Source organism: Passer domesticus, chromosome 29 (assembly GCF_036417665.1).
Source record: "Passer domesticus isolate bPasDom1 chromosome 29, bPasDom1.hap1, whole genome shotgun sequence".
Classification (NCBI taxonomy): Eukaryota; Metazoa; Chordata; class Aves; order Passeriformes; family Passeridae; genus Passer; species Passer domesticus.
Window position 1 is genome coordinate 969,380 of NC_087502.1, and position 20,864 is coordinate 990,243.

Here is a 20,864-nt window from a genome sequence, read left to right on the forward strand (position 1 = left end):
TTGGTGCTTGACATTTCATGCAATGAGAGTCCGTTTTTTTGAACTACAATACGAATTTTTTCACAATTTAAACATTTACATATAACTCAGCTAGCACGTCTGGTATTGGGATGAATCAGACAGGGTATACGATATGCCTCTGATAGAAGTTGTAATTCTTTTTCTTCCTATAAGTCACAGGCTAAGGCCAGAATATGAGAACTCTCTGTCTGAATCAGTCCTGATGCTCCTGTTTGAAGAGGAAGGATTCCTCCCCAGGGAGGTGTCTCAAAACTTGTCCACGAGCCGGTGCTGCTGTGGCCGTGGGGTAGAGCAGGTGCGGAAGGCGGGTCCGGGGCGGGAGCGGAGGAGGAGCGGGAGGAAGGGCAGGGAGAGGGGAAGGGGAGGAGCAGGAAGGCGAGGAGCACGAAGAGGAGCGGCCCGAGGAGGAGCAGCAGTGGCAGGAGCATTGCGGGGCTCCACGGCGAGCCCGCTGAGCCCGCAGCTCGGCTGGCCCCGGCAGCATCGCATTGCCCTGCGTGCCGCGGGTGAGCGCGGAGGGGAAGCTCGCCCCGAGCCGATCGCGGCAGCTCCGGGAGGGATTTTTGGGGGGCGAAAGGAGGGAGGTTGGAGGGGTTTGGGTCTCGCGGAATCCGGAGTCGCGTCCCAAATATATTTCGGTTTTGCTGGGAGCGGTATTTTTTCTTCCTATGACGAGGGGACATTTTTGGATGTGGCCGGAGTGCAGAGCTGAGCCGTGAATGGCCCGGGGGGATTTTGCGGGGCCCACGTGGCGCTCGGCCGGTGGCGGCGGGCGGGCCACGGGTTTGGGGATCCCCGGGAGAGGCGGGGATGAAAGGCGGGAGCCCCGGCGTGGGGAGAGGGGCGATAGCAGAGCTGGGGGAGCTCCGGCAGGCTGGAGGGGCGGTGGAGCCGGGAGATGAGTGGGGCCCGGGCCCCGAGCCTGAAAGTATTGTCGGGGAGCGGGGGAAGCGCTGAGTGCCTGGGGTGGGGGGATGCTGGAGAAGGGGACCCTGGGACACCTGGGAGCCGCGCTCGAACTGATATAACATTTCAATAACCAAACTGAATTTTTTTTTTCATGTCTTTTATTTTAAAGCAAGCAAGCAGCACTGGGTTTTCGGGAAGTCACCGCTCTACTCACGGCACACACCACTTACAAGTTCGGTAAAGTATATATACTGTTTTTAAGCCTACAAAGCATTTTCCAATGTGCTCGGTTAGTCCAAATCAGCAAATATCAATAAGCTGGGATCCGCAATTTCATAATCTTTCCAGGTGGTCCTTGGCTTCCTGTCCTTCCTGTGGTCATCTGGAGGGAGGTGATTTACACTGGTGTCTGCTACCTGATTTTATCACGTTGTTGTAGGTAAAAAATTGATGCAGCCAATTTAATAAAAATAAAAACAGAATTTATTCACAACCAATATACAGTCCTGACAGCCAACAATCAAGGAACAGCACCGACCCCGGGATCTGAGCTGGGTGAACACAGAGTCCGAGGTGGCTAGCAGGGAATCCCCACTGTTCACAAAGAGAGCCTGGTAGAGCAGGCTTAAATACAGTTTTTCTAGCCCCAGGCAGGGTCTCTTGTCTTCCATGTAGGACTCTCGTCTTTTTTCAGGTTTTCTCATATTCATGTCATTTTATTTCTCCGTGCAAAAGTCTTAACAAAGCTCGTCCAGGAATCCATGTATTTTTGCTGCCGAGTTCCTGGAATATGCATTTCAGATGTAAGTTTCTGATGGCTCAGGTTATGTAGGTCAGACATCTTCATGGGCCATCATGGCTGGGTGGCTCCTGGTTCATTCTAGAGAGAACACCCATCTCCTGTCTCAGCCAGTCTTTTTCATGTGTTAATTTGGATTCCTCTGCTGCCAGCTGTGGTTTCCTCACTCTCTATAGCAATCCCTTGTCTCTGGCTAGTGTGCCCTCATGACTTGTTTGATTAGAAATCATACTATATCCTATATAACACTCATACCACATCTGACAGAATACTCATAATGTACGAATTATCAATATACACATACACATGTAGTCTCAATCAGCACGAATTGCCAAAATACACCTAACAATCCCTCCCCTTCTTCATAAACACATTAAGTTGTGCTGTTTTTCTAAAAGTGTTCATGCGTACATCTTTCTAGCCTTTTAAAAATTTTCCCTTAGAACCCATGTGATTACCTTTAGCTACTTGGTGCTTATGTGAGTTTACTGTTAGGATGGAAATACATGGAGTATACTCTTCTACTTCATGATATTCTTTTCCTTCCCTGCTGATGCAAATTGTTGTAATCACCCTTTTGTTTTTGAAATCTTTGCATTATCGCATTTGAGAAGCTGCTCTGGAGCTAAACTCTCACTTTTCTAGGGCTATTTTTCTGCTGATATGAGCCTTCCACAAATCCAGCAGTTGGATTGTTCCACCCTCTTCTTCTTTATTTCTGACTCCTGTCGTCTTAACTCTTGAGCTACCTGCTTTATTTTGCTCTCTGGATCCACCCCATCTTTATTCTTCAAAAACAAAAAGTCCTATCATATTGCAGACAAGCCCTGTCATCATGATCTTCAAGAAGGTCAAGAATAACTGGCTCATTCTTGAGGATAGCCTATTTTCATATTTCAAATTCTTTCTTACCCAGTATGTTTTCTTCTTATCACACACCTTTTCAGGCGATTATGATCATAACATAGTTTGTTAACTTGGAAATAAGCTACAAACTCCATTATTCCCCCAGTCTACATAGTGTGATTACATGTATCACAAATAGGGATGGGTATCTGTTCAATATTCCTCTTATAAATTTTATGCATGGGTGTTTCTAACTTTTTGCTTTTTGCACATAACATATTATTTTTCCATTCTAGTCACATATACTGAGTAATATTTAAGGTACTGTACCCACTTTTCTTACCTTTGCTGCAATCTGCTGGGGCTGGGTGTGCTGAAGTCTCTGTCTCTGCTTGTCCTCTCAGGACAATCTGCAAACATTGCCTGCACTCATTACCAGGACTCTGCCTCTCCATGCTGGGCAAATTTTCCAGGTGTGAACCAGCTGTGCTGCACATGGTTAGACTCAGGCCCATCAGGATCCCCATATTTGTATTCTTCTGCTTCTGCTTATGCCCACTGGGTTGCAGCCAGCAGCAAGGTCAGACCATCTTCTCAGCAGCAAGAATATTCTTCTGGGGTCCCATACCCGGACCAAGCCACATACTTTTTTAAAGATGCCCCATCTTGAGAGTTGAACTGTATCAGTTCTGCAGGGCACTGTGTTCAATCTCTGGTACTCGATTGTTAGAATTTGAGCTTGCGAATTTACTTTTTCCCTCTGTCCTGTTCTGAAACAAGTGATGTCACTCCAGGGAATCCAATTCTATTATGCCTAATTCAGTAGTGATTTCTAAGATACAGCTAGTCAGATACTGTTCTTCCTCTGTATCCCTTGTACATAAACCTCTTGGTCTATATCCCCTCCTACAGTGTGTGACCTAGACTTAGTGACAGCATTCGCATTTAAAATAGATGGATGTGCAACCAGTCACTGTGCAACTTACCTGATCTTTTTCAGTCATTTACTTGGCTTTTCTCTTTTAATTTGGTGCTTACTAAATATCCAACAGTTTTTGTCGTACTTTAACTTATTTTAATTTTACTTCCAATGTTTCTTATAACTTCAATCTAGTTTGTATCTTATATACCCAGTCTTTCCAGATTTTTCACTAATCACGTTACTTGTTTTATTATATTCTTTACAGTATCTTCTAACTATTCAATATACTTAAAACAACTTCATGAATAATACTCATAGTTCCAAAGAAAAGATTTTACTTCTCGTAACAATCTGTTTTTACAACTTACAACCTTAGGTATTAACATGCATAAACACAGACTCATTTACTTATAAAACAAGAGGTGTTTTCCACACTTCAAAATTACTAGATGGACATTAATTATGATGGGATTCTTTTGATTTTTTGTGTAACCTTGTGGCAAATAATTTATCAAAGAATATTTTAAAAATTGAAAACATAGGAAAAGATTGGGAAGATTTCATCTCACTTGTGCAAGAGAAGTTAGTTTAAGAGCAGTTTAGTTGCTTAGCTTACAGTTTGGCAATTTACTAGGCCTACAGTGTCTATTGAACTTGTAAATTGAGTCGTTTAGGAGATAAAGGCCTGGATGTCTCTTTTGTGGTTCAAACAAAGGGCTCAGCTCTGCCTTTGGGAGTCTTTAATAGGGAGCTTATCTAGCTCCCAGAAGAAGTTTTAAGTTTTACAACATTTAATAAAAACATAGTAACTTGATGCAACTATAACTTTTCTCAGAGGATGACAGTATTGTTTCAGATCACACTACAGTTCTTAAACTTATAATTGCTTTGTCTTAAAAACACATCTAAACTTTTAAAACTTCCACCCAATGTAGCTTTTCTTAATTTCACACATTGAATGTGATGTTTTAAATCTTTCTCTTCTGTTTAAGCACAAATATATATATATATATATATTTTAACCAATATACTACTAGTTTACTTTAAAGCACTGTAATCATAATAAATACAGCACAAATTTAACACTTAGAGACAGAGACTGGTTAAACACATATTTTATGCACATATCAATTATAAGCTACAAGACTCGTTTGGACTTCAAACATATAAATCTGGCTGATTTACTTTAGAGCTGCTAGTTCTGTTAAACTTTTGTCCAAACTTTTAAAACTGCATATAATTCACAGACTTGAGCAGACACTTAAGGATCTTGATCTTTACAATATTCTAAACGTCTTCTTAGCCTAGCCTTTTTGTGGTAACACAATAATTTACTTTCAACACTTCTGAAAACTTCTAAAACTTCTAAAACTTCTAAAATTTTTTTCAAAAACTTCTCAAGACTTTCAAAACTCCAAGCAAATTTCCAAAAATTTTTTAATCTGCAAAAGTGCATCAATCTTTCTCAACTAGTCTCTCTTAAAAACTTTTTTTCAAAGTTGTACACCATCTCTATAGGTATGCACATAATTAAGGAGATACACTTCAATACTACTTTCTTCTAGGAAAGAAATGTTGCTATTTTTCTCTAATAACACCTCTAGATCTTTTCTTAACACATTGAAACTTAGTTTAGAAATTGATAAGGTATTTATTCTTTTATATTTTGGTGTCTCTCTTAATTGCAACACTTTTAATAATAGGAACTTCAAATTCTTTTCCTTTTTCTATTTCTGTAGGGACTTTTCATGTTTCACATCTTCCTGGTATTTCTATAATACATGTTTTCTTTGCACTAAGATCAAAAGCTTTGCTAATGTGAGCCTCTTGAGATAATGTGAGCTGTATCTACTGGCACTTCTTCCTTCTCTCTTTTTCTTGAATTCAAATAATTAGGAGGAGCAGATGGTCTTACAGCCTCCTCCACAGGCTGGGCAAGGGAGGTAAATTGTCACAGGACTCCCAAGTGTTATTTTTGATTTTCAGCTTTAACCCTTGATTCTGACTCATCTTGTCCATTTTAACCTATTAGTAGTAAGTTTCTCATAAAGGAATTTTACCTTCTCACTATACCCTTCAATCCAGTGCCTGCAATACCTTAGAAGTTTCAGCAGCTGTCTGATCTCTCTTTTTGTCTGTGGGAGGGTAAAGCAACAATTCTTGCTACTCTTTCAGGGTCTAATTTATTTTTCCTTTTTATTAACCAATGTCCCAGATATTTAACTTCAGGTTCAGTAAACTGTAACTTAGATTTTGAAATTTTTAGGCCCTTATCTTTTAAGAAGTTTAATGATGTTATGGTACTTGCTTTTACATCTTTCTCTTTAGGATTAGCCACTAAGAGGTTATCTACATATTGTAATAATTTTGTCCCTTCTATTTGCACAAATTGATTTAATAATTGTTCAAGAGCCTGACCAAACAGATTTGGTGAATCTACAAACTCTTGAGGCAAAGATGCCTACTTGAATTGCTGCTTTTTATTTGTCTTTGGGTCGCAGCATTTCTGTAAATTTTGATTGGGAATAATCTTGTACTAGCATAGTCCCATAATCTGGCAGAGTCCCCTTCCTCTTTATTTTGCAAATTCTTACCACCCACGTGATGATGTAAAGCTTGGCAAGTCCATCTTTTTGAAGGTGCTAAACACAGGCTAGATTAGATGTTTTCTAATTTCCTCATTTCCCCCTATTCTACGCAATAATGTATCATTAGTTCTTTGGATCTTATTTGTCTCTTGGGGCAGTTCTCTTAGTGTTCTAGCATCCACCTCAACGCACTATTTCTCGGAATTTCAGGTAGACCGTTCTCCTGTTCTTTTTCAGGTTTGCTCTGAGTATTTCCCTGAATCTTGCTCTTTTTTTGCTCCATTTCACAAGCTCTTCCTAAAGTTCCCTTAACGTACGTACCTTTTTCTGAGCTGAAAGGAATTCCTAGAAAAACTTTTTTACTGGTACTGTGTCTAAGTTCTGATCCCCTTTTGAAAAAATATTACCAGTCTACTAGACACACAGCGAACCGGTCTGTGGATTTTCGGCTGGTAATGAGCTCTTGTTCTTTTCTTTTACCTGGATTTCTTTTTCCCCCATGCTGGAGAACTTACCTTCCCCTTTCTGATCCTGCCCGTAATCGATCCCCCTAGCTCCCCGACTTTCAGGTTTTTTTGTCTGAAAATGATTTTTTGTCTGCTTCCCCCTCGACCGACCACTTTCCTCTCGGAAGAGTGGAACTGTGATCCTGGGGTCCACACTCGCTTCGTGACAGTGCCACGTCTCATGACTTCATGACTTGTTTGATTAGAAATCATACTATATCCTATATAACACTCATACCACATCTGACAGAATACTCAAAATGTACGAATTATCAATATACACATACACATATAGTCTCAATCAGCACAAATTACCAAAATATACGTAACAAAATGCATCAGGCTTTTTATTATGCATAAGCATTTAGTTGCTTTGTTGTAATATCTCTTAGCTTTAGCACAAGTTCCTCTATTTTATTCTAAGCATCAGTTGTCTTGCTACTTCCTGTCTTTTACTCTACTATACTTCTTTTATTTTGATGCTTTATTTGGCCATTTGGTCAGAAAGTTTCAGAACCTTTCTTTGTGTCTATTTTGGGCACAGCAGATAGAAACATTTGCTGATTCCATTGCCAATTGCCACAAATCACAAAAACATTTTTCATAATCCTCCCCTTTATCTTATTGATTCATGTCTTTGCTTCAAATTGAGCTAATACTGTTTGAGTTTCAGTTTTATTTGGTTCTGCTTTGCCCTTGACTGTCATAAGGGAGAGAGTTTTTTCTCCTGTGGTTGTTATTTTAGGGTTTATGGGTATTGCTGAAATCTGCATTCCCTGGATCATTGAATGCATTAACCTAATAAAGCATGGAATCAAACATGGTATAAACAATAGGCCTAATGCAGAAGAAAGCAACATAAACCCCAATGTTTTCCACCAGGCACCTTCAAACAAATTATTCCGTGAATTGTCAGTTAATGTGGAATTCCATTATTGCACTGGAACACGTGCAACTTGTTTAATTTTGTCTACCAAATGTGTAACAGCCTCTCCATTATCATCAGTCTCTAAACAGCACTCAGATGTACTAAATTTTCCACAAAACTCCCTTTCTTCAGCTCATAAGTAATCTGGGGCTAGCCTATTCTGATATACTGCTGCTCTGGTCTGGCTTAGTTGTCTAGCTACAAGCTTCAATGCCTCTGATGTTTGGTTAAAAGTAATTTCTACACTGGCCTGTAATCTAATAATTTGGTTAAGCATATAAATAGGGGTTCTATAACCCCAGCTGCTGTGCTGAGCCCAGGAGGCAGGATCACAGTAATCTGTGATCCATTGGGAAGTCCATTCTTCATTTTTCCAGGTCTGTTTTCCTCCTATTTCAGTTTGTTTTCTTCTGCGCAGAGTTTCCTAAAGAGATTGTCCCAAATATTCACCTTTGCTCTTTGGTAGCAAAAAGAATGCAGGTTGTATAATTGCAATTGTACAGGTACCTCTCCACCTCTTTGATAATTCATCATATGCCCCTTTACCACATATCCAAAATAATCCATTTGAAGCTTTCCTGTTTTCAGCCTTCTGCCCCTGATTTTCCCAATATCCCTTAAGATCTTTTACCTCCTCTAAAGGATTAGCCTGTGTTACACTTTTCCAGCAAACAGTTCCATTGGTACAATTGATGGAGCAATAACCTGTTGGTGGTTTTGGCCACCAGGTTGTAAAAGTGGAGTTGGTGGTATATATCAACTTGCAGGAGGTATGTCCTACATACGTAGTATAATTGTTTCCTTTCCTAGAAATACAAATTTGGCCTACTGCTTCATGAGTCAATATTTACCCCTGAGGTTGAATTTCATTAAATCTTTGTGTCGTGTTCCATAATATCAACTGATCAGGTCCAACCCCTTCTCCCCTCCACAGCCATTGCTCGGTCATTTGGGATCCCCACCAACCCAGCATTTAGTCACATTTAGTTCCTTAACTACTTTTTGCATCAGATCAATGAACAAATTTTTTTCCTAACATGGCGAGGTCCCAATCCCTGAGTCTTTTCTTAATATTTTATACAGGTCACTTCCTGCTCTTGTTCTTTTTGGTTTGAATTTCCCCTAAATTCTTTGTGATGTCTTTCACTAACTCTTCCTTGAATTTATCTTGTATTCCCCCTTTATTTGAGTATCCCCACATTCCGCCTTTGGGAAAAGAGAAGAATGGTTCTCCCTGGTGACAAAATTGATAGTTTCCAGGTGCCCATCCTCCCACTCCTGAATCTGTTGCTACCCAGTAACTCTTCTCTCCTGTTGTACAGGTTTCAGGTTGTCCTGGCCCATAACATCCTGCATTAATATGAGTATGTGCTCGGGCCATGGTCCAGCCATACTTTACATTTTGGTCGCACTTCAAGCAGGGATTGGTTTCCCATTCCCTGGAAGACCCAACAGTACCAGAAGGCCCCAAGGTTTTATTGTCCCTCTTCCTCCTTGGCCTCCCGGGGTGCTCCCAGCAGTGAGGGGTACCATCTTTGCTGCAGCAAGGATATTCTTCAGGGGTTCCGTGTGAGCTTTCCTGCATTCCGTGCCGTTTCTTAAATACTTCCCAGTTCTTTGCTTTGGCTGGCTTGGATCTGCAAAGGACTCGATTACGTTTGCAACGCTCAATCTTTTTAATGTTTGACTCACTTGATAGTCCCCCTCTTAATCCATATTTCCACAACATCTACCACTCATAAGAATCTAGTTTTAATGTTCCTTTCTCTAGTCTCTTTTATAAAAAATATATTCAGACAAAATCTGTTCAATGTGTTTACACTCTGGACACAACCCACTTGGAGGATTACCCCTGTGACAATGATAACACCACCTCTCCTTCCAATAGTTGCATTCAGTGCTTACAAAGGGGTAGCAATTACAGTCCTTTTCAATACAGGTTATTTTATCTCCTGACATCTCTTGAGAATATGGCATCCCATATAACATCTTGTATGGGGAGATCCCATGCTCTGAGTTTGGCATTGTTCGAATATTTAACCACAGTAATGGTAAATACTCGGTAAATATTGGATTAATGCTTAATCCAAGATAGTTTTTTTTTAATCATTAGTTTTGCTAGGTGATGCTTTAGGGTCTGGTTCATTCTTTCGACTCTCCCCAAACTCTGAGGGTGCCAAGGGGTATAATATTCCCAAGAGATCCCTAGAGCTTTCATTACTTTTAACACTTTTGAGGTAAAGTGGGAACCCTGATCCAAATCACTCACTCTAATCATCCCAAATCGTGGAATTATTTCTTCTAAAATAATCTTTGTAACAAAATGTGCTGTTGTTTGTGCCACATGGTAGGTCTCTACCCAATGAGTTAATTGGTCTATTATTACTAACAAATACTTGTATCTTCCCACTCTCAGTAGTTTGGTAAAATCCACTTGTATCTTTTCAAAAGGCCTATAGGCAGTTTTTCTCTCTCCCTGTGAGGTCTGTCTAGATGTCTTCTTGTTAATTTTCTGGCAAATAATGCATCCTTGTGTCTTCTGTTTTGCTATATCAAATATTCTTATACACCCAAAAAACTTTAAAAAGTGGTCACTTAGTGCTCATGTTCCCCAATGAGTTCATGAATGTAACTTGGGAATTATTCTTTTAACATTACTTTTAGATAGCATTTCTCTACCATCTGGTAAAAGCCACTTGTGCCCTTCTAGCTTAGCCCCTAGTTTCTGCATCTCTTGTATTTCCTTTGAGAGATAGCATTTTTGATACTTTGTATCATCCTCACTTTTATTCCAATTATTTAAAAACACAGGTAAGCATACTGCTGCCCTTTGTGCTTCTGCATCAGCCAAATTATTGCCATGAGTCCCATAATCCGTTCCCCTCTGGTGTCCTCTGACATGGACAGCAGCTATCACTGATGGACCCCTCAAAGCTTCTGATACTCTTATGGGAACAACTGGATTACTTATTTCTATCCTTATGGGTCCAGTCTTCAGCTTTCCTATCTCCCCTTTATGGTGCCACACTTTTGGATTAATTTTGTCTTCATCTTTTGACATTAAGGTATAAAACTGTACCTGTAGTTCTCCTTGTTTCACTTCTAAATTTATTCCTAAAGCTATAATTAAATTTCTTCCTAGCAAATTATTATCTGCTTCTGGTACCAATAACAAATGATTCAAACAAATCTTATTTTCTGATTCAATTTCAACATTTTAAAGTATGGGTACTTTAAATGGTTCCCCTTTTGCTCCCACAACTAGAGCAATTTCTTAAGTAATTTTACCCCCTTTGAGGCGGTGCTGTATAGTTGATCTTTCTGCTCCAGTGTCCACTAAAAAGTAAACTTCTTCCCCTTGGGGACCTATTTTTAATTCTATCAAGGGCTCTTTTGATGATCTGGTCCTCAAGATGTACAGCCCCTGACACCCCTATTTGTCCTCTTCAGACTTTTTTTTTTTCCCATCTTTTTGTTGTTGCCTACAGCTTAGCTTTGTCTTCTCCTTCCTCACTAATAGCAATGATAATCTGCAGGACCATCTCTGGGGTTTCTAATTTGGGGAAGTTTCTTATAATCTCCCCTAGGTCTTTGTCCTTCTGTTCTAAATGCTTTATTTTCCCCCTTCTGAGTTTCCCTCACAGCTGCTACAAAAAAAATCTTGGCTTTTGCCTTTTGTGTTTCTTCACCTCTCCTCACGTACACCTTTTGGTCTTCCCACAATAGCTCTTGGAGACCCCAGTCCTGCCAATCCTCTCATTTCTCCAGCCTTTTTTTTTTTTTTCATATGTCTCCCCATAATTTTGCCACAAATGGAGTTTGAAGCAATGCTGTTCCTACTGGTGAATCTGGGTCCACTCCTGAATACATTTGCAGGCTCTTTCTGAGCCTCTCAAGCCAATCTGTAGGTGTTTCATCTTTTTCTTGGCACACGCTGAAGGCCTTGCTAATATTTTGCCCTCGAGGTATGGCATTCTGTATCCCTTGTATAATGATATCTCTAAGGTCCCTCACATTTTGTCTGTCCTGCTCGTTCTGATTAGGCCATTTTTGATCCCCACGTGGACCCTGCTGGTGTCTCCTTTCCCATTCTCTCATTCCTGCTTGCCTAATCATTTCCCTTTCCTTACAGTAGTAAATAGTATTCCTACTATAGCTTGAAGCTCATCCCAGGTGTAGGTATTTGGCCCTAAAAATTGGTCTAACCTCTCGGAAACCCCTAAAGGTTTTTCAAGCAGCCGCCCCATTTCCTTTTTAAATTCTCTTACATTTCCAGTGTTAAGTGGGACTGCTAGAGACACTATTCCCCTATCATTTCTTCCCATAAGTACTTCTCTCAAAGGGAATAGTCTCTTCTTTTGATCTTTCTCCTCCCCACTAGAATTATTTTCCTGGCGTTGTTCTCTCCTCTTGCTCCGAGTCCTACTAGATTGTGATGATAGTGGTGGAGTTGTTGAGCTCCGGGGCCTCTCAGGGGAGGAGAGAGTTTCCTGCCCTTGATAGGGAGGGGGCAAATTGTCTAATGGTTCCCAAGGTTTTTCTTTTTCCTTTGCCTTTCTCCTTTTTTTAGTTTTTAGGGGGTATAATGTTATCACTACAGAGACCCCCCCTCCTCCAAAGTGCCACATAATCACTTTCCTCCTGATCAAAGGGTTCCTTACTATTTACGTAAAGATTTAAAGCTTGACACATCCAATCATGAAAGGACCCAAGCACTGCCCAATATAAATGACCAGGCCTAATTTCTTCCTTAGTCCACTCTACCATACAATAATGGACCATCTCTTCTTTACTTTTTCACTTCCTAGAGGGCATTGCATCCCAATGTGCAGTTGTTAACCCCAGGGGGCTGTCCGGGGGTATCTCTGGTTATTCACTCCCTTTCTCGTTTTTAGAGCCTCTCTGGGGGCCCCATAACCTTGAGCCTCTCTTGGGACCCTTTGAGCCTCTCTGGGGGCTCGTTGAACCTCCCTGGGGGCTCCTTGAGCCAGAGGTCTTACTGTTCCCCTGAGCCATCGTGAGCAGTGTCTCACAGCACTCGCTTTGTCCCTTCACTGGCCGAGCCCCTCGCGGGGTGATGGGAGAGCAGATAGAAGGACTCCTCGATGGCTCCGCGATAATATTGCGTCTCACTCACTTTCACTCAGACACTGCCGTGTCCACCCAGCCGAACGATACTCACAGCCCGCTGCTCTTGTCTGGATCTTTGTGCACTGGAATTGCAGGTGATTTAAACTGCAATTCTCAGGGAGCTCAGTTCCTTGCTTGCTTTCTTTACCAGGTTTGTGGTGTCGTTAGCTCCCGGGCTATTGGCTTCTACGGGCCACAAAAGTGGGGTGCCCCCTGCAGTAGCCTCAGTCCGTGAGATCCCAGGGCATCAGGTCGGCATCACCAAATTGATATAAAATCTTCATAGTCAATCTGAATTTTATTTCTATATCTTTTGTTTTAAAGAAAGCAAGCCAGCAGCACTGGGTGGTCGGGGAGTCACTGATGTACTCAAGGCACACACCACTTACAAGTTCAGTAAAGTATATATACTGTTTTTAAGCCTACAAAGCATTTTACAATGTGCTTGGTTAGTCCAAATCAGCAAATATCAATAAGCTGGGATCCGCAGTTTCATAATCTTTCCAGGTGGTCATTGATTCCTATCCTTCTTGTGGTCATCTGGAGGGAGGCCTTACACTGCTGTCCGCTACATGATTTGGTCAAGTGCATCAAGCTTTTTTTGTACATAAGCATTTAGTTGCTTTGTTGCAATATCTCTTAGCTTTACCATAACTTCCTCTCTTTTATTCCAAGCATCAGTCATCTTGCAACCTCATCTCTTTTACTCTATTATACTTCTTTTATTTTGATGCTTTATTTGGTTATTTGGTCAGAAAGATCTAAAACCTTTTTTTGTGTCAATTTTGGACACAGCAGATAGAAGCGTTAGCTAATTCTATTGCCAGTTGACACAAATCACAAAAACATTTGTCACAGAATCAGGCGAGGATGAGCCCTGGGACCCCCAAAAGCCCCTCAGCATGCCTGAGCAGAACCTGGGAGAGGGGGGATGCCCAGGTCCCACAGGCCCCTCAGAAGTTCTGAGAAGAGGGACCCCCATAACCACAAATAAGGACACTGGAAACAGGGAAATCCTGGGAGAGTGGTTTTGAACTTGCTGATTTTTGGAGCTGTTTCTGGCCACCAGACACCCGGTGACTTCTAGAGATGGACTTGGCCATGGACCATCAAAGGCAATGCACTCACATCTTGTTTTTCCCCGAATCAGGATTGTCCATTCCCAAACCTTCTCTGGATGGAGGAGAAGGCTGCGAGGAAGCAGAAGATGCCCCAGGACACTGAGGCAGGTGAGGAAGAAATCACTGCCCCTTTCCCCCTCTCTCCTGCTCCATCTCCCAGCCCAGCACTGCCCCTGGCTGCAGGACAACCCTGCTGCCAACGCTGTCCTGCTGGGGATGGATTGGGAGGATCTCCTTCTCCTTCCCTCTGGCACGGAGGCAAATCCCATCCTCTCCTTGTCCTTCCTCCCACAGATAATGAGCTGAGGATGGAGAGCAGGGAGGACAAATCCCCATGGCAGAACCTCATGGACGAGGCCGTTTTTAGCGGCTCCATGGCACAGGAATCCAATGGGGAGGAAAAGCCCCGGAGATCCCTCAGGAGGAGGGGCTCCAAACCCAGCCCAGGATATGCTGAGGGAGAAAGACCCAGCCTGTGCCAGGAAGGCAGCCAGAGATCTGGCCAGAGCTCTGAGGTGGTGGTCCATGTGCAGCTTAATGATGACAAGAAGCCCCACCATTGCTTGGAATGTGGGCAGAGTTTCCTCATGAGGTCCCGCCTGGTCCGCCACCAGATGGTGCACACTGGGGAACGGCCCTACGAGTGTGGGGAATGTGGGAAGAGCTTCAGAGACACCTCGGACCTGATCCGCCACCAGAGGATTCACACTGGGGAACACCCCTACGAGTGTGGGGAATGTGGGCAGAGATTCAGCATCAGCTCCTACCTGATCGTCCACCAGAGGATCCACACTGGGCAACGGCCCTATGAGTGTGGGCAATGTGGAAAGACCTTCAACACCAGCTCCAGTTTGATCCTCCACCAGAGGACCCACACTGATGAACGGCCCTATACATGTGGAGAATGTGGGAAAGCCTTCAGGAAGAGCGGCCACCTGAATCGCCACCAGATGACCCACACTGGGATACGACCCTATGTGTGTGGGGAGTGTGGGAAGGGCTTCTGTGACACCTCTGGCCTGATCATCCACCAGACCATGCACACTGGGGAAAGCCCCTACAGGTGCTCACAATGTGGGAAGAGCTTCAGCCGGAGCTCCAAACTGATTGTCCACCAGAGGATCCACACTGGGGAGAAGCCCTAACAGTGTCCCAAGTGTGGGAAGAACTTCTCCCAGAACTCTACTGTGACCCAGCACCAAGGGAGGCAGGAGTAAGGGAAGCCCTACAATTGCCCCGTGTGCAGGAAGAGCTTTGAGCGCTGCTCCAACTCCATCCCCCACTGGAGGACCCCCATTGGATGATCCACAGTGAGACTTGGTGATCCATGGTCCTGGTGATCCTTGTTAGGAAGACACCTGGCTGGTGGTCTGCACATCTTCCTGGCTTCCCTTGGACACTTGGACACAGCCAGAGAAAAATGCATTGGGATGCAAACCGACATCAGAATTTCATAGGGGACAGCAGTTTTTTACTTTCGACCCCAAAATTATCTTACCTTTTGCAGCCAATCATTTCTTCAGGTGGCATCAAGGATGGTATTGGAGGTCTTTTCCAACCTAAATCATTCCATGATTCTAATTCTCCCTGGCCTAGAGACATCATCCACAGCCAAATGGTGATGGACTGGGGCACAAAACCAGGATTTTGGAGACAATGGAGTGGAAATTCCTCTAGAAAAGGTCCATTGTACCCACCCAGGCACATGGATACTCAGCCAACATGGACACATAAATCCTGTTATTTTGGCCTTGATTTTCTTTCACTTTTCTTCATCCCTTCACCCAACACTGGGGTAAAAATAAGACATTTAACTAAGACACGGATGGTGACATTGGGGAATATGGTGGGGATGGGGCTGGGGACATGGACAAGGATATGGGTGTGGACATGGCTGTGGATGGCAATGTTGGGCATGGAGGGGGTGTCACAGGTATAGATGGTGACATGGGGCCATATGGCTATGGATGAGGACATGGGGGACGTGGCCATGGGTGGTGACAAGTGGCTTAGGGGACAAGTCCATGGGTTGACATGTCCATGCCATGAGGTGTCCCATGACCAAGAACAGCACATCCCCACCACCACCACGATACTGTCCCCTTCATGCTCCCGTTTATTCCCTGCTCTTTCCCTGGCTGTGACACCTCCCTTGCAGGATGTCCCCATGTCCAGGTGACCCGTGTCCCTCAGCTACTCCCAGTGGCTCCAGCAGCAGCCAGAGCCCATCCTCAGCACGCAGGATCAGCTCGGGCTTGCGGCACGGGGGTGGCCTCGCCGTGTCCCTCCACAGCACAAACCGGGACAGTGTCAGTGCCACTGCCACCTTCATCTCAGCCATGGCAAAGCTCTGCCCGATGCAGTTCCTGCCACCACATCCCTACTGTCAGTGTCACCCCACTGTGAACCCAGCCAGGGATGGGGGTGGCACTTGGGGACACTCCTGTCCCCACTCCACCACTTACCTGGGGCCAGCAGAGAAGGGGATGAAGGACAATGGGGACCCTTGCTGTTCTCCAGGCTGAACCTCAGAGGGTTGAACACCTGGGGTGACACCAACACAGTCACACTGAGGGGACACAGTTGTCACCATCATGGTGACAGGGACACCTGACAGGGCAGCCCTACCTCAGGCTCAGGCCAGAGGTCTGGGTTGTGGTGGGTCCCGTAGATGCTCATCGGGCATTCCTGGTGAGATGGGAATGGCCACTTTAGGGACAGCAGATGAGGGTGGCTGGTGACACTGTGGACGCCCTGGCCGTGCCATACGCTTGGCGATGACACGGCCATCACGCAGGGGAATGTCCTCAGTGCAGCCCCGGGACACAGCAGTGACAGGAGGGTGCAGCCGCAGGCTCTCCTTGATGCACATGGTGGTGAAGGGCAACTCCCTGGGGACAATTGGGGATAGTATCATGTGTCTGGTGCCCCATGTGTGGAGACATTGAGTCTGGACTCCATGTTCTCAGACGGCTGGTTTATTATATTATGATACATATTATATTGAAATACAATATTATATTGAAATATAATATAAAAAACTATACTAAAAGAATAGAGAGAAAAAATTCATCAGAAAGCTAGAAAGAACAAGAATAGAATGCATAACACAATCTTGTGACTGCTCACAGCCTCGACACAGGTGGCTGTGATTGGTCATCAAGTGAAAACAATCCACATGGACCAATGGAAGATGCACCTGTTGCATTCCACAGCAGCAGATAGTCATTGTTTACATTTCTCTCCTGAGGCTCCTCAGCTTCCCTGGAGGGAATAATCCTAGCAAAGTATTTTTCATAAAATATCATAGCTACAGTACCATGTCCCCAAGCCACATGACCAGGGCTGACCCTGGGGACATCTCACCATTCAATGTCCGCAGTGTCCTGGCCAGCCAGGAGCTCCTGGACCTCCTGGCGGCATCGCTCCTGGTGCTCAGGGTGGCCAGCCAGGTTGTAGAAGAGCCATGCCAGGCCACTGGCCGTGGTGTTATGACCTGTGGGGACATTGGGTGAGTGAGGGGACACTGGAGTGGCTCCTCCCCAGTGGCGCCTGGGAGCTCGTGCTCACCCTGAAACATGAAGGTGTCAGCCTCAGCCGCGATGTCCTTGTCCGACAGGGTGTGGCCGTTCTCGTCCTGCGGGGGTGAGATGAGCCTGGGGCCACCGGTCTACGGCCAAATCCCATCCATGGCCACCACTCTTCCCCCATGGCCACCACCCTACAGGTACCACCATGCCACTGGCCATCAGCTCTATGGTCAATGCTGCCCATGGCCACCACTGTTCCCCTGTGGCCACCAGTCTATGCCCCAGCCCACCATGGCCACCAGCATCCTCCGTGCCTCTATGGCCAACCCTTCCATGGCCACCACCATCCCCTAGACCACCATCCCCCCATGGCCACCACCCTATGGTCACCATCATCTCCCCATGGCCACAGCCACCCTCTTGAGCACTTCCATGTCTCCATGGCCACCATCATCCCCCATCCCCTCATGGCCACCAAAGGATGAGGGTTGGGGGACAACCAGAGGCTGGACATGGTGACACCTTTGGGTGGCCTTGAGGAACCTCAAGGACAGGTTGGTGGCCACTGTGGGGTGGCATTTGGCCTGGCAGTGGTGACACCTCTGGGGACCTGTGGACTTGGGTTGGTGGCTACTGCCTGGGCACTGCCAGGTCTCTGTGCCAGGTGCGGTGACACCCATGGGTGGCCCTGGGGACCCGTCTGATGTCCCATGTCCTACCTGAGGCACTGAGGAGTGGCTGGAGGGTGCTGGGGTGGAAGAGGCACAGGACAGGCAGCCAGAGAAGTTCCCACCAGAGGCAGCTATGACAGTACTGGGCCACCAAGGTGTCCACCTGCTGTAGGGCTTCCTCCGTGCTCTGGCCCTGGGGAGAACAGGACATGTGTGTCACTGGGGACACAGATAGGCTTGGGGACTTGTGTGTCACCAAGACACTGCCAGCCTTGGGGACATGTGTGACTGTCCCCACTGTCCCCTTGCAGGTGCCACCACTCTGTCCTCACCATCCCAAGTGCCACCACCCCATTCCTTCAGTCCCCTCATAGGTGCCACCACCCAATTGTTCCTTTGCAGGTGCCTCCACCCCTGTCCCCGTTGTTCCCGCAGGTGCCATCCACTGTCCTCTCACAATGCCGGTGTGTCCCAGCAACCAATTGTGCCAGGGCAGGATGGGGAACTTGTTCAGCTGGTGACAAGTGGCCCGGAATTGGGTGACAGCCACCAGCACATCCCAGAGCCACCGCAGCAGCAGGACCACCACGAAGGTGCCCAGGGCCACCATGCCCAGGGAACCTAGTGCCATGGCCACCGCCATGGAACTGCTCCTGGGGACAGGCTGGGGACAGGGCAAGGGGCGGGCATGGGTGGTGTCACCGCGGGGTCACGTGGCACCGTGCTGGGTGTCACCGGATCCGCCTTTTGTCGTAATGCACGTTCTGGTGGCAGCGTCCTCTGACACGTCCTGATGGCTTCTTGTGCTGACATGTCCTAGTCCTGCGTCCCCACATGTGTATCCTGGTGGCATCGTGTTCCCCCCCGCTGCTTGCAGTGTCCCCGTCTCCCTGTGTGTGTCCCTGTCCCCTCCATGTGTCCCTGTCCCTCCTTCCCTCTGTGTATCACCATCCCCCACCTGTGTGTCCCTATCTCTCTGCACCTGTCCCTGTCCACTTTCCCCATCGTCGTGTGTTCCTGTCCCGTCCTAGTGTCCCTGTCCCCATCTCCCCCATGTGACCCCGTTCCCTTCCATGTGTCCCTGTCCCCTCTGAGTGTCCTCATCCCCATCTGCCCCGTGTGACTCTGTTCTTTCCGTGTGTCCCTGTCCCTCTCTGTATGCCCCCTGCCCCTCGCCCCTGGTGGGACCAAAAATCCCCGAGGTCCCAGGGCTGTGTCCTGTGGGATATTCACGTGTCCCACAGCATGTCCCTGTGTCCCATAGGATGTTCCAATGGCTGTTCCTTGCACTGAGCTTCTGCCCTGTGCCAGCACAGAGAGGGACACCCCATGACAACCCACAGCACCCCACGGCACTTTGACCTCTGGTTTTGTCTTTTCTCCTTGGTTTGGTGGGCACCTCTGTCTCGATCCTCTGGTACAAGTGGAGGTCGTGATGGTTCATTAACTGATTTCAGAGTGCAAAATCAACACAGAGGGGATTTCAGTATTGATCAAAACAAATGCACCTTTTATTGATTGCCCACAGCAAATGCCATAGAAGTGTTAGAAAAGAGATAAAATATAAAGACAGAGAGAGACAGAGATTGAGAGAGAGAAAGAGAGAGAGAGAAAGAGAGGGTATAGCTACCAAACGTAGAGACAAAATCCTTGTGGTCCAGATTGATGGAAATTAACCTTGTGATGTCGGGGAGAATCTCAACATCCTGGTTAACTCAGATATTGTATTTGTGTTTCCCCCAGACAGGGAAGGAATGATGAATCTGACTCCATGTTCTCAGAAGGCTAATTGATTATTTTGTGATACTATATTATATTAAAAGAATGCTATACTATACTATACTATACTATACTATACTATACTAAAGAATATAGAAAGGATACTTACAGAAGGCTAAAAAGACAATAATGGAACTCATGACTCTCTCCAGAGTCTGACACAGCTTGGCCCTGATTGGCCAATAAGTCAAAACAATCAGAGCAAAAACCAATGAAACAATCACCTGTTGGTAAACAATCTCCAACCACATTCCACATGAGCAAAACAGAGGGGAAGCAAATCAGATAATCATTGCTTTCATTTTTCTCTGAGGCTTTTCAGTTTCCCTGGACAAAAATCCTGGGCAAAGGGATTTTTCAGTGAATGTGACACTCAGGGGTCTCTTATAGTCCTTTGCCAAGGGAGGGAACAGGTAATTCTCTTGAAATCGCTGAGGGGGAACAGGTACAATGAAGAGTAAGTCTGTTGAAACCGTCAAGGGGGAACAGGTCATGTTCTCAGCAGTGAGTGAGAGTCATTGTTTTCTTGACCCAACGACAACACCTGGCACATCTCGCTTCAGTTTGGTCAGCCCCCCCCGCACTTCATGTTAAATTACAGGGGTCTCAATCTCAGTCCTTGGGAGGGGGGGCTGCAATCTCTGTCTGTCATTTTGGTAGAGAAGCAGATGAAGGGTTTTCCATGGGGAACCACCAAAGTTAGCCCTGAAAGTTCATTTGGCCAAGAGGTGGGGAAATTCATGGGCTATTGCCAAGAAGCGGGTGCAAGCATATAGGGCGAGTCGCTCCTTTGCCAGCCCCCAGCTAGAAGCAGTCACTGCAAACACAGCTGTGCACAATCACTTGGGCAGCATCCACCTCAGCCAGGCCAGAACTCCAGTCAGGGCCCTTGGCCCTTGTCCCTGCGATAATCATGAGGCAAATGAGGGAAAGTTTGGACCATCTCTTACAAGGGCCCAGGGCCCCAAAGGGGCCTCTGGATTCTCCAAGACCCCAGAGTGTCACAGGGCCCCTGTGATCCCATCAGTCCCTGCAGTGTCACCATGTCCCCAGGAGGCCCTGCAGTGTCACAGAGGAGCAGCACTGGAGTGGGCACAGCACCAGGGGAGGTTTG

At 45.7% G+C, this 20,864-nt stretch overlaps 1 protein-coding gene across 1 annotated transcript; it reads left to right on the forward strand.

Moving 5' to 3' along the window:
- The first annotated feature begins 392 nt into the window (after positions 1–392).
- LOC135287408 (zinc finger protein 239-like) lies at positions 393–20,633 on the forward strand. Its single transcript, XM_064400767.1, has 4 exons — positions 393–527; positions 1,100–1,167; positions 13,800–13,878; positions 14,065–20,633. Exons 3-4 carry the CDS (start codon positions 13,827–13,829, stop codon positions 14,913–14,915), a joined length of 903 nt encoding a protein of 300 aa, XP_064256837.1. The 5' UTR covers positions 393–527; positions 1,100–1,167; positions 13,800–13,826; the 3' UTR covers positions 14,916–20,633.
- Positions 20,634–20,864: the final 231 nt, after the last annotated feature.

What these genes read in the sequence shown, in the direction of transcription:
- LOC135287408 (XM_064400767.1), top strand. Translation starts at nt 13,827, where the DNA reads ATGGAGGAGAAGGCTGCGAGGAAGCAGAAGATGCCCCAGGACACTGAG. An exon ending in GCCCCAGGACACTGAGGCAG is followed by an intron (nt 13,879 to 14,064) that starts GTGAGGAAGAAA and finishes TTCCTCCCACAG; the next exon opens with ATAATGAGCTGAGGATGGAG.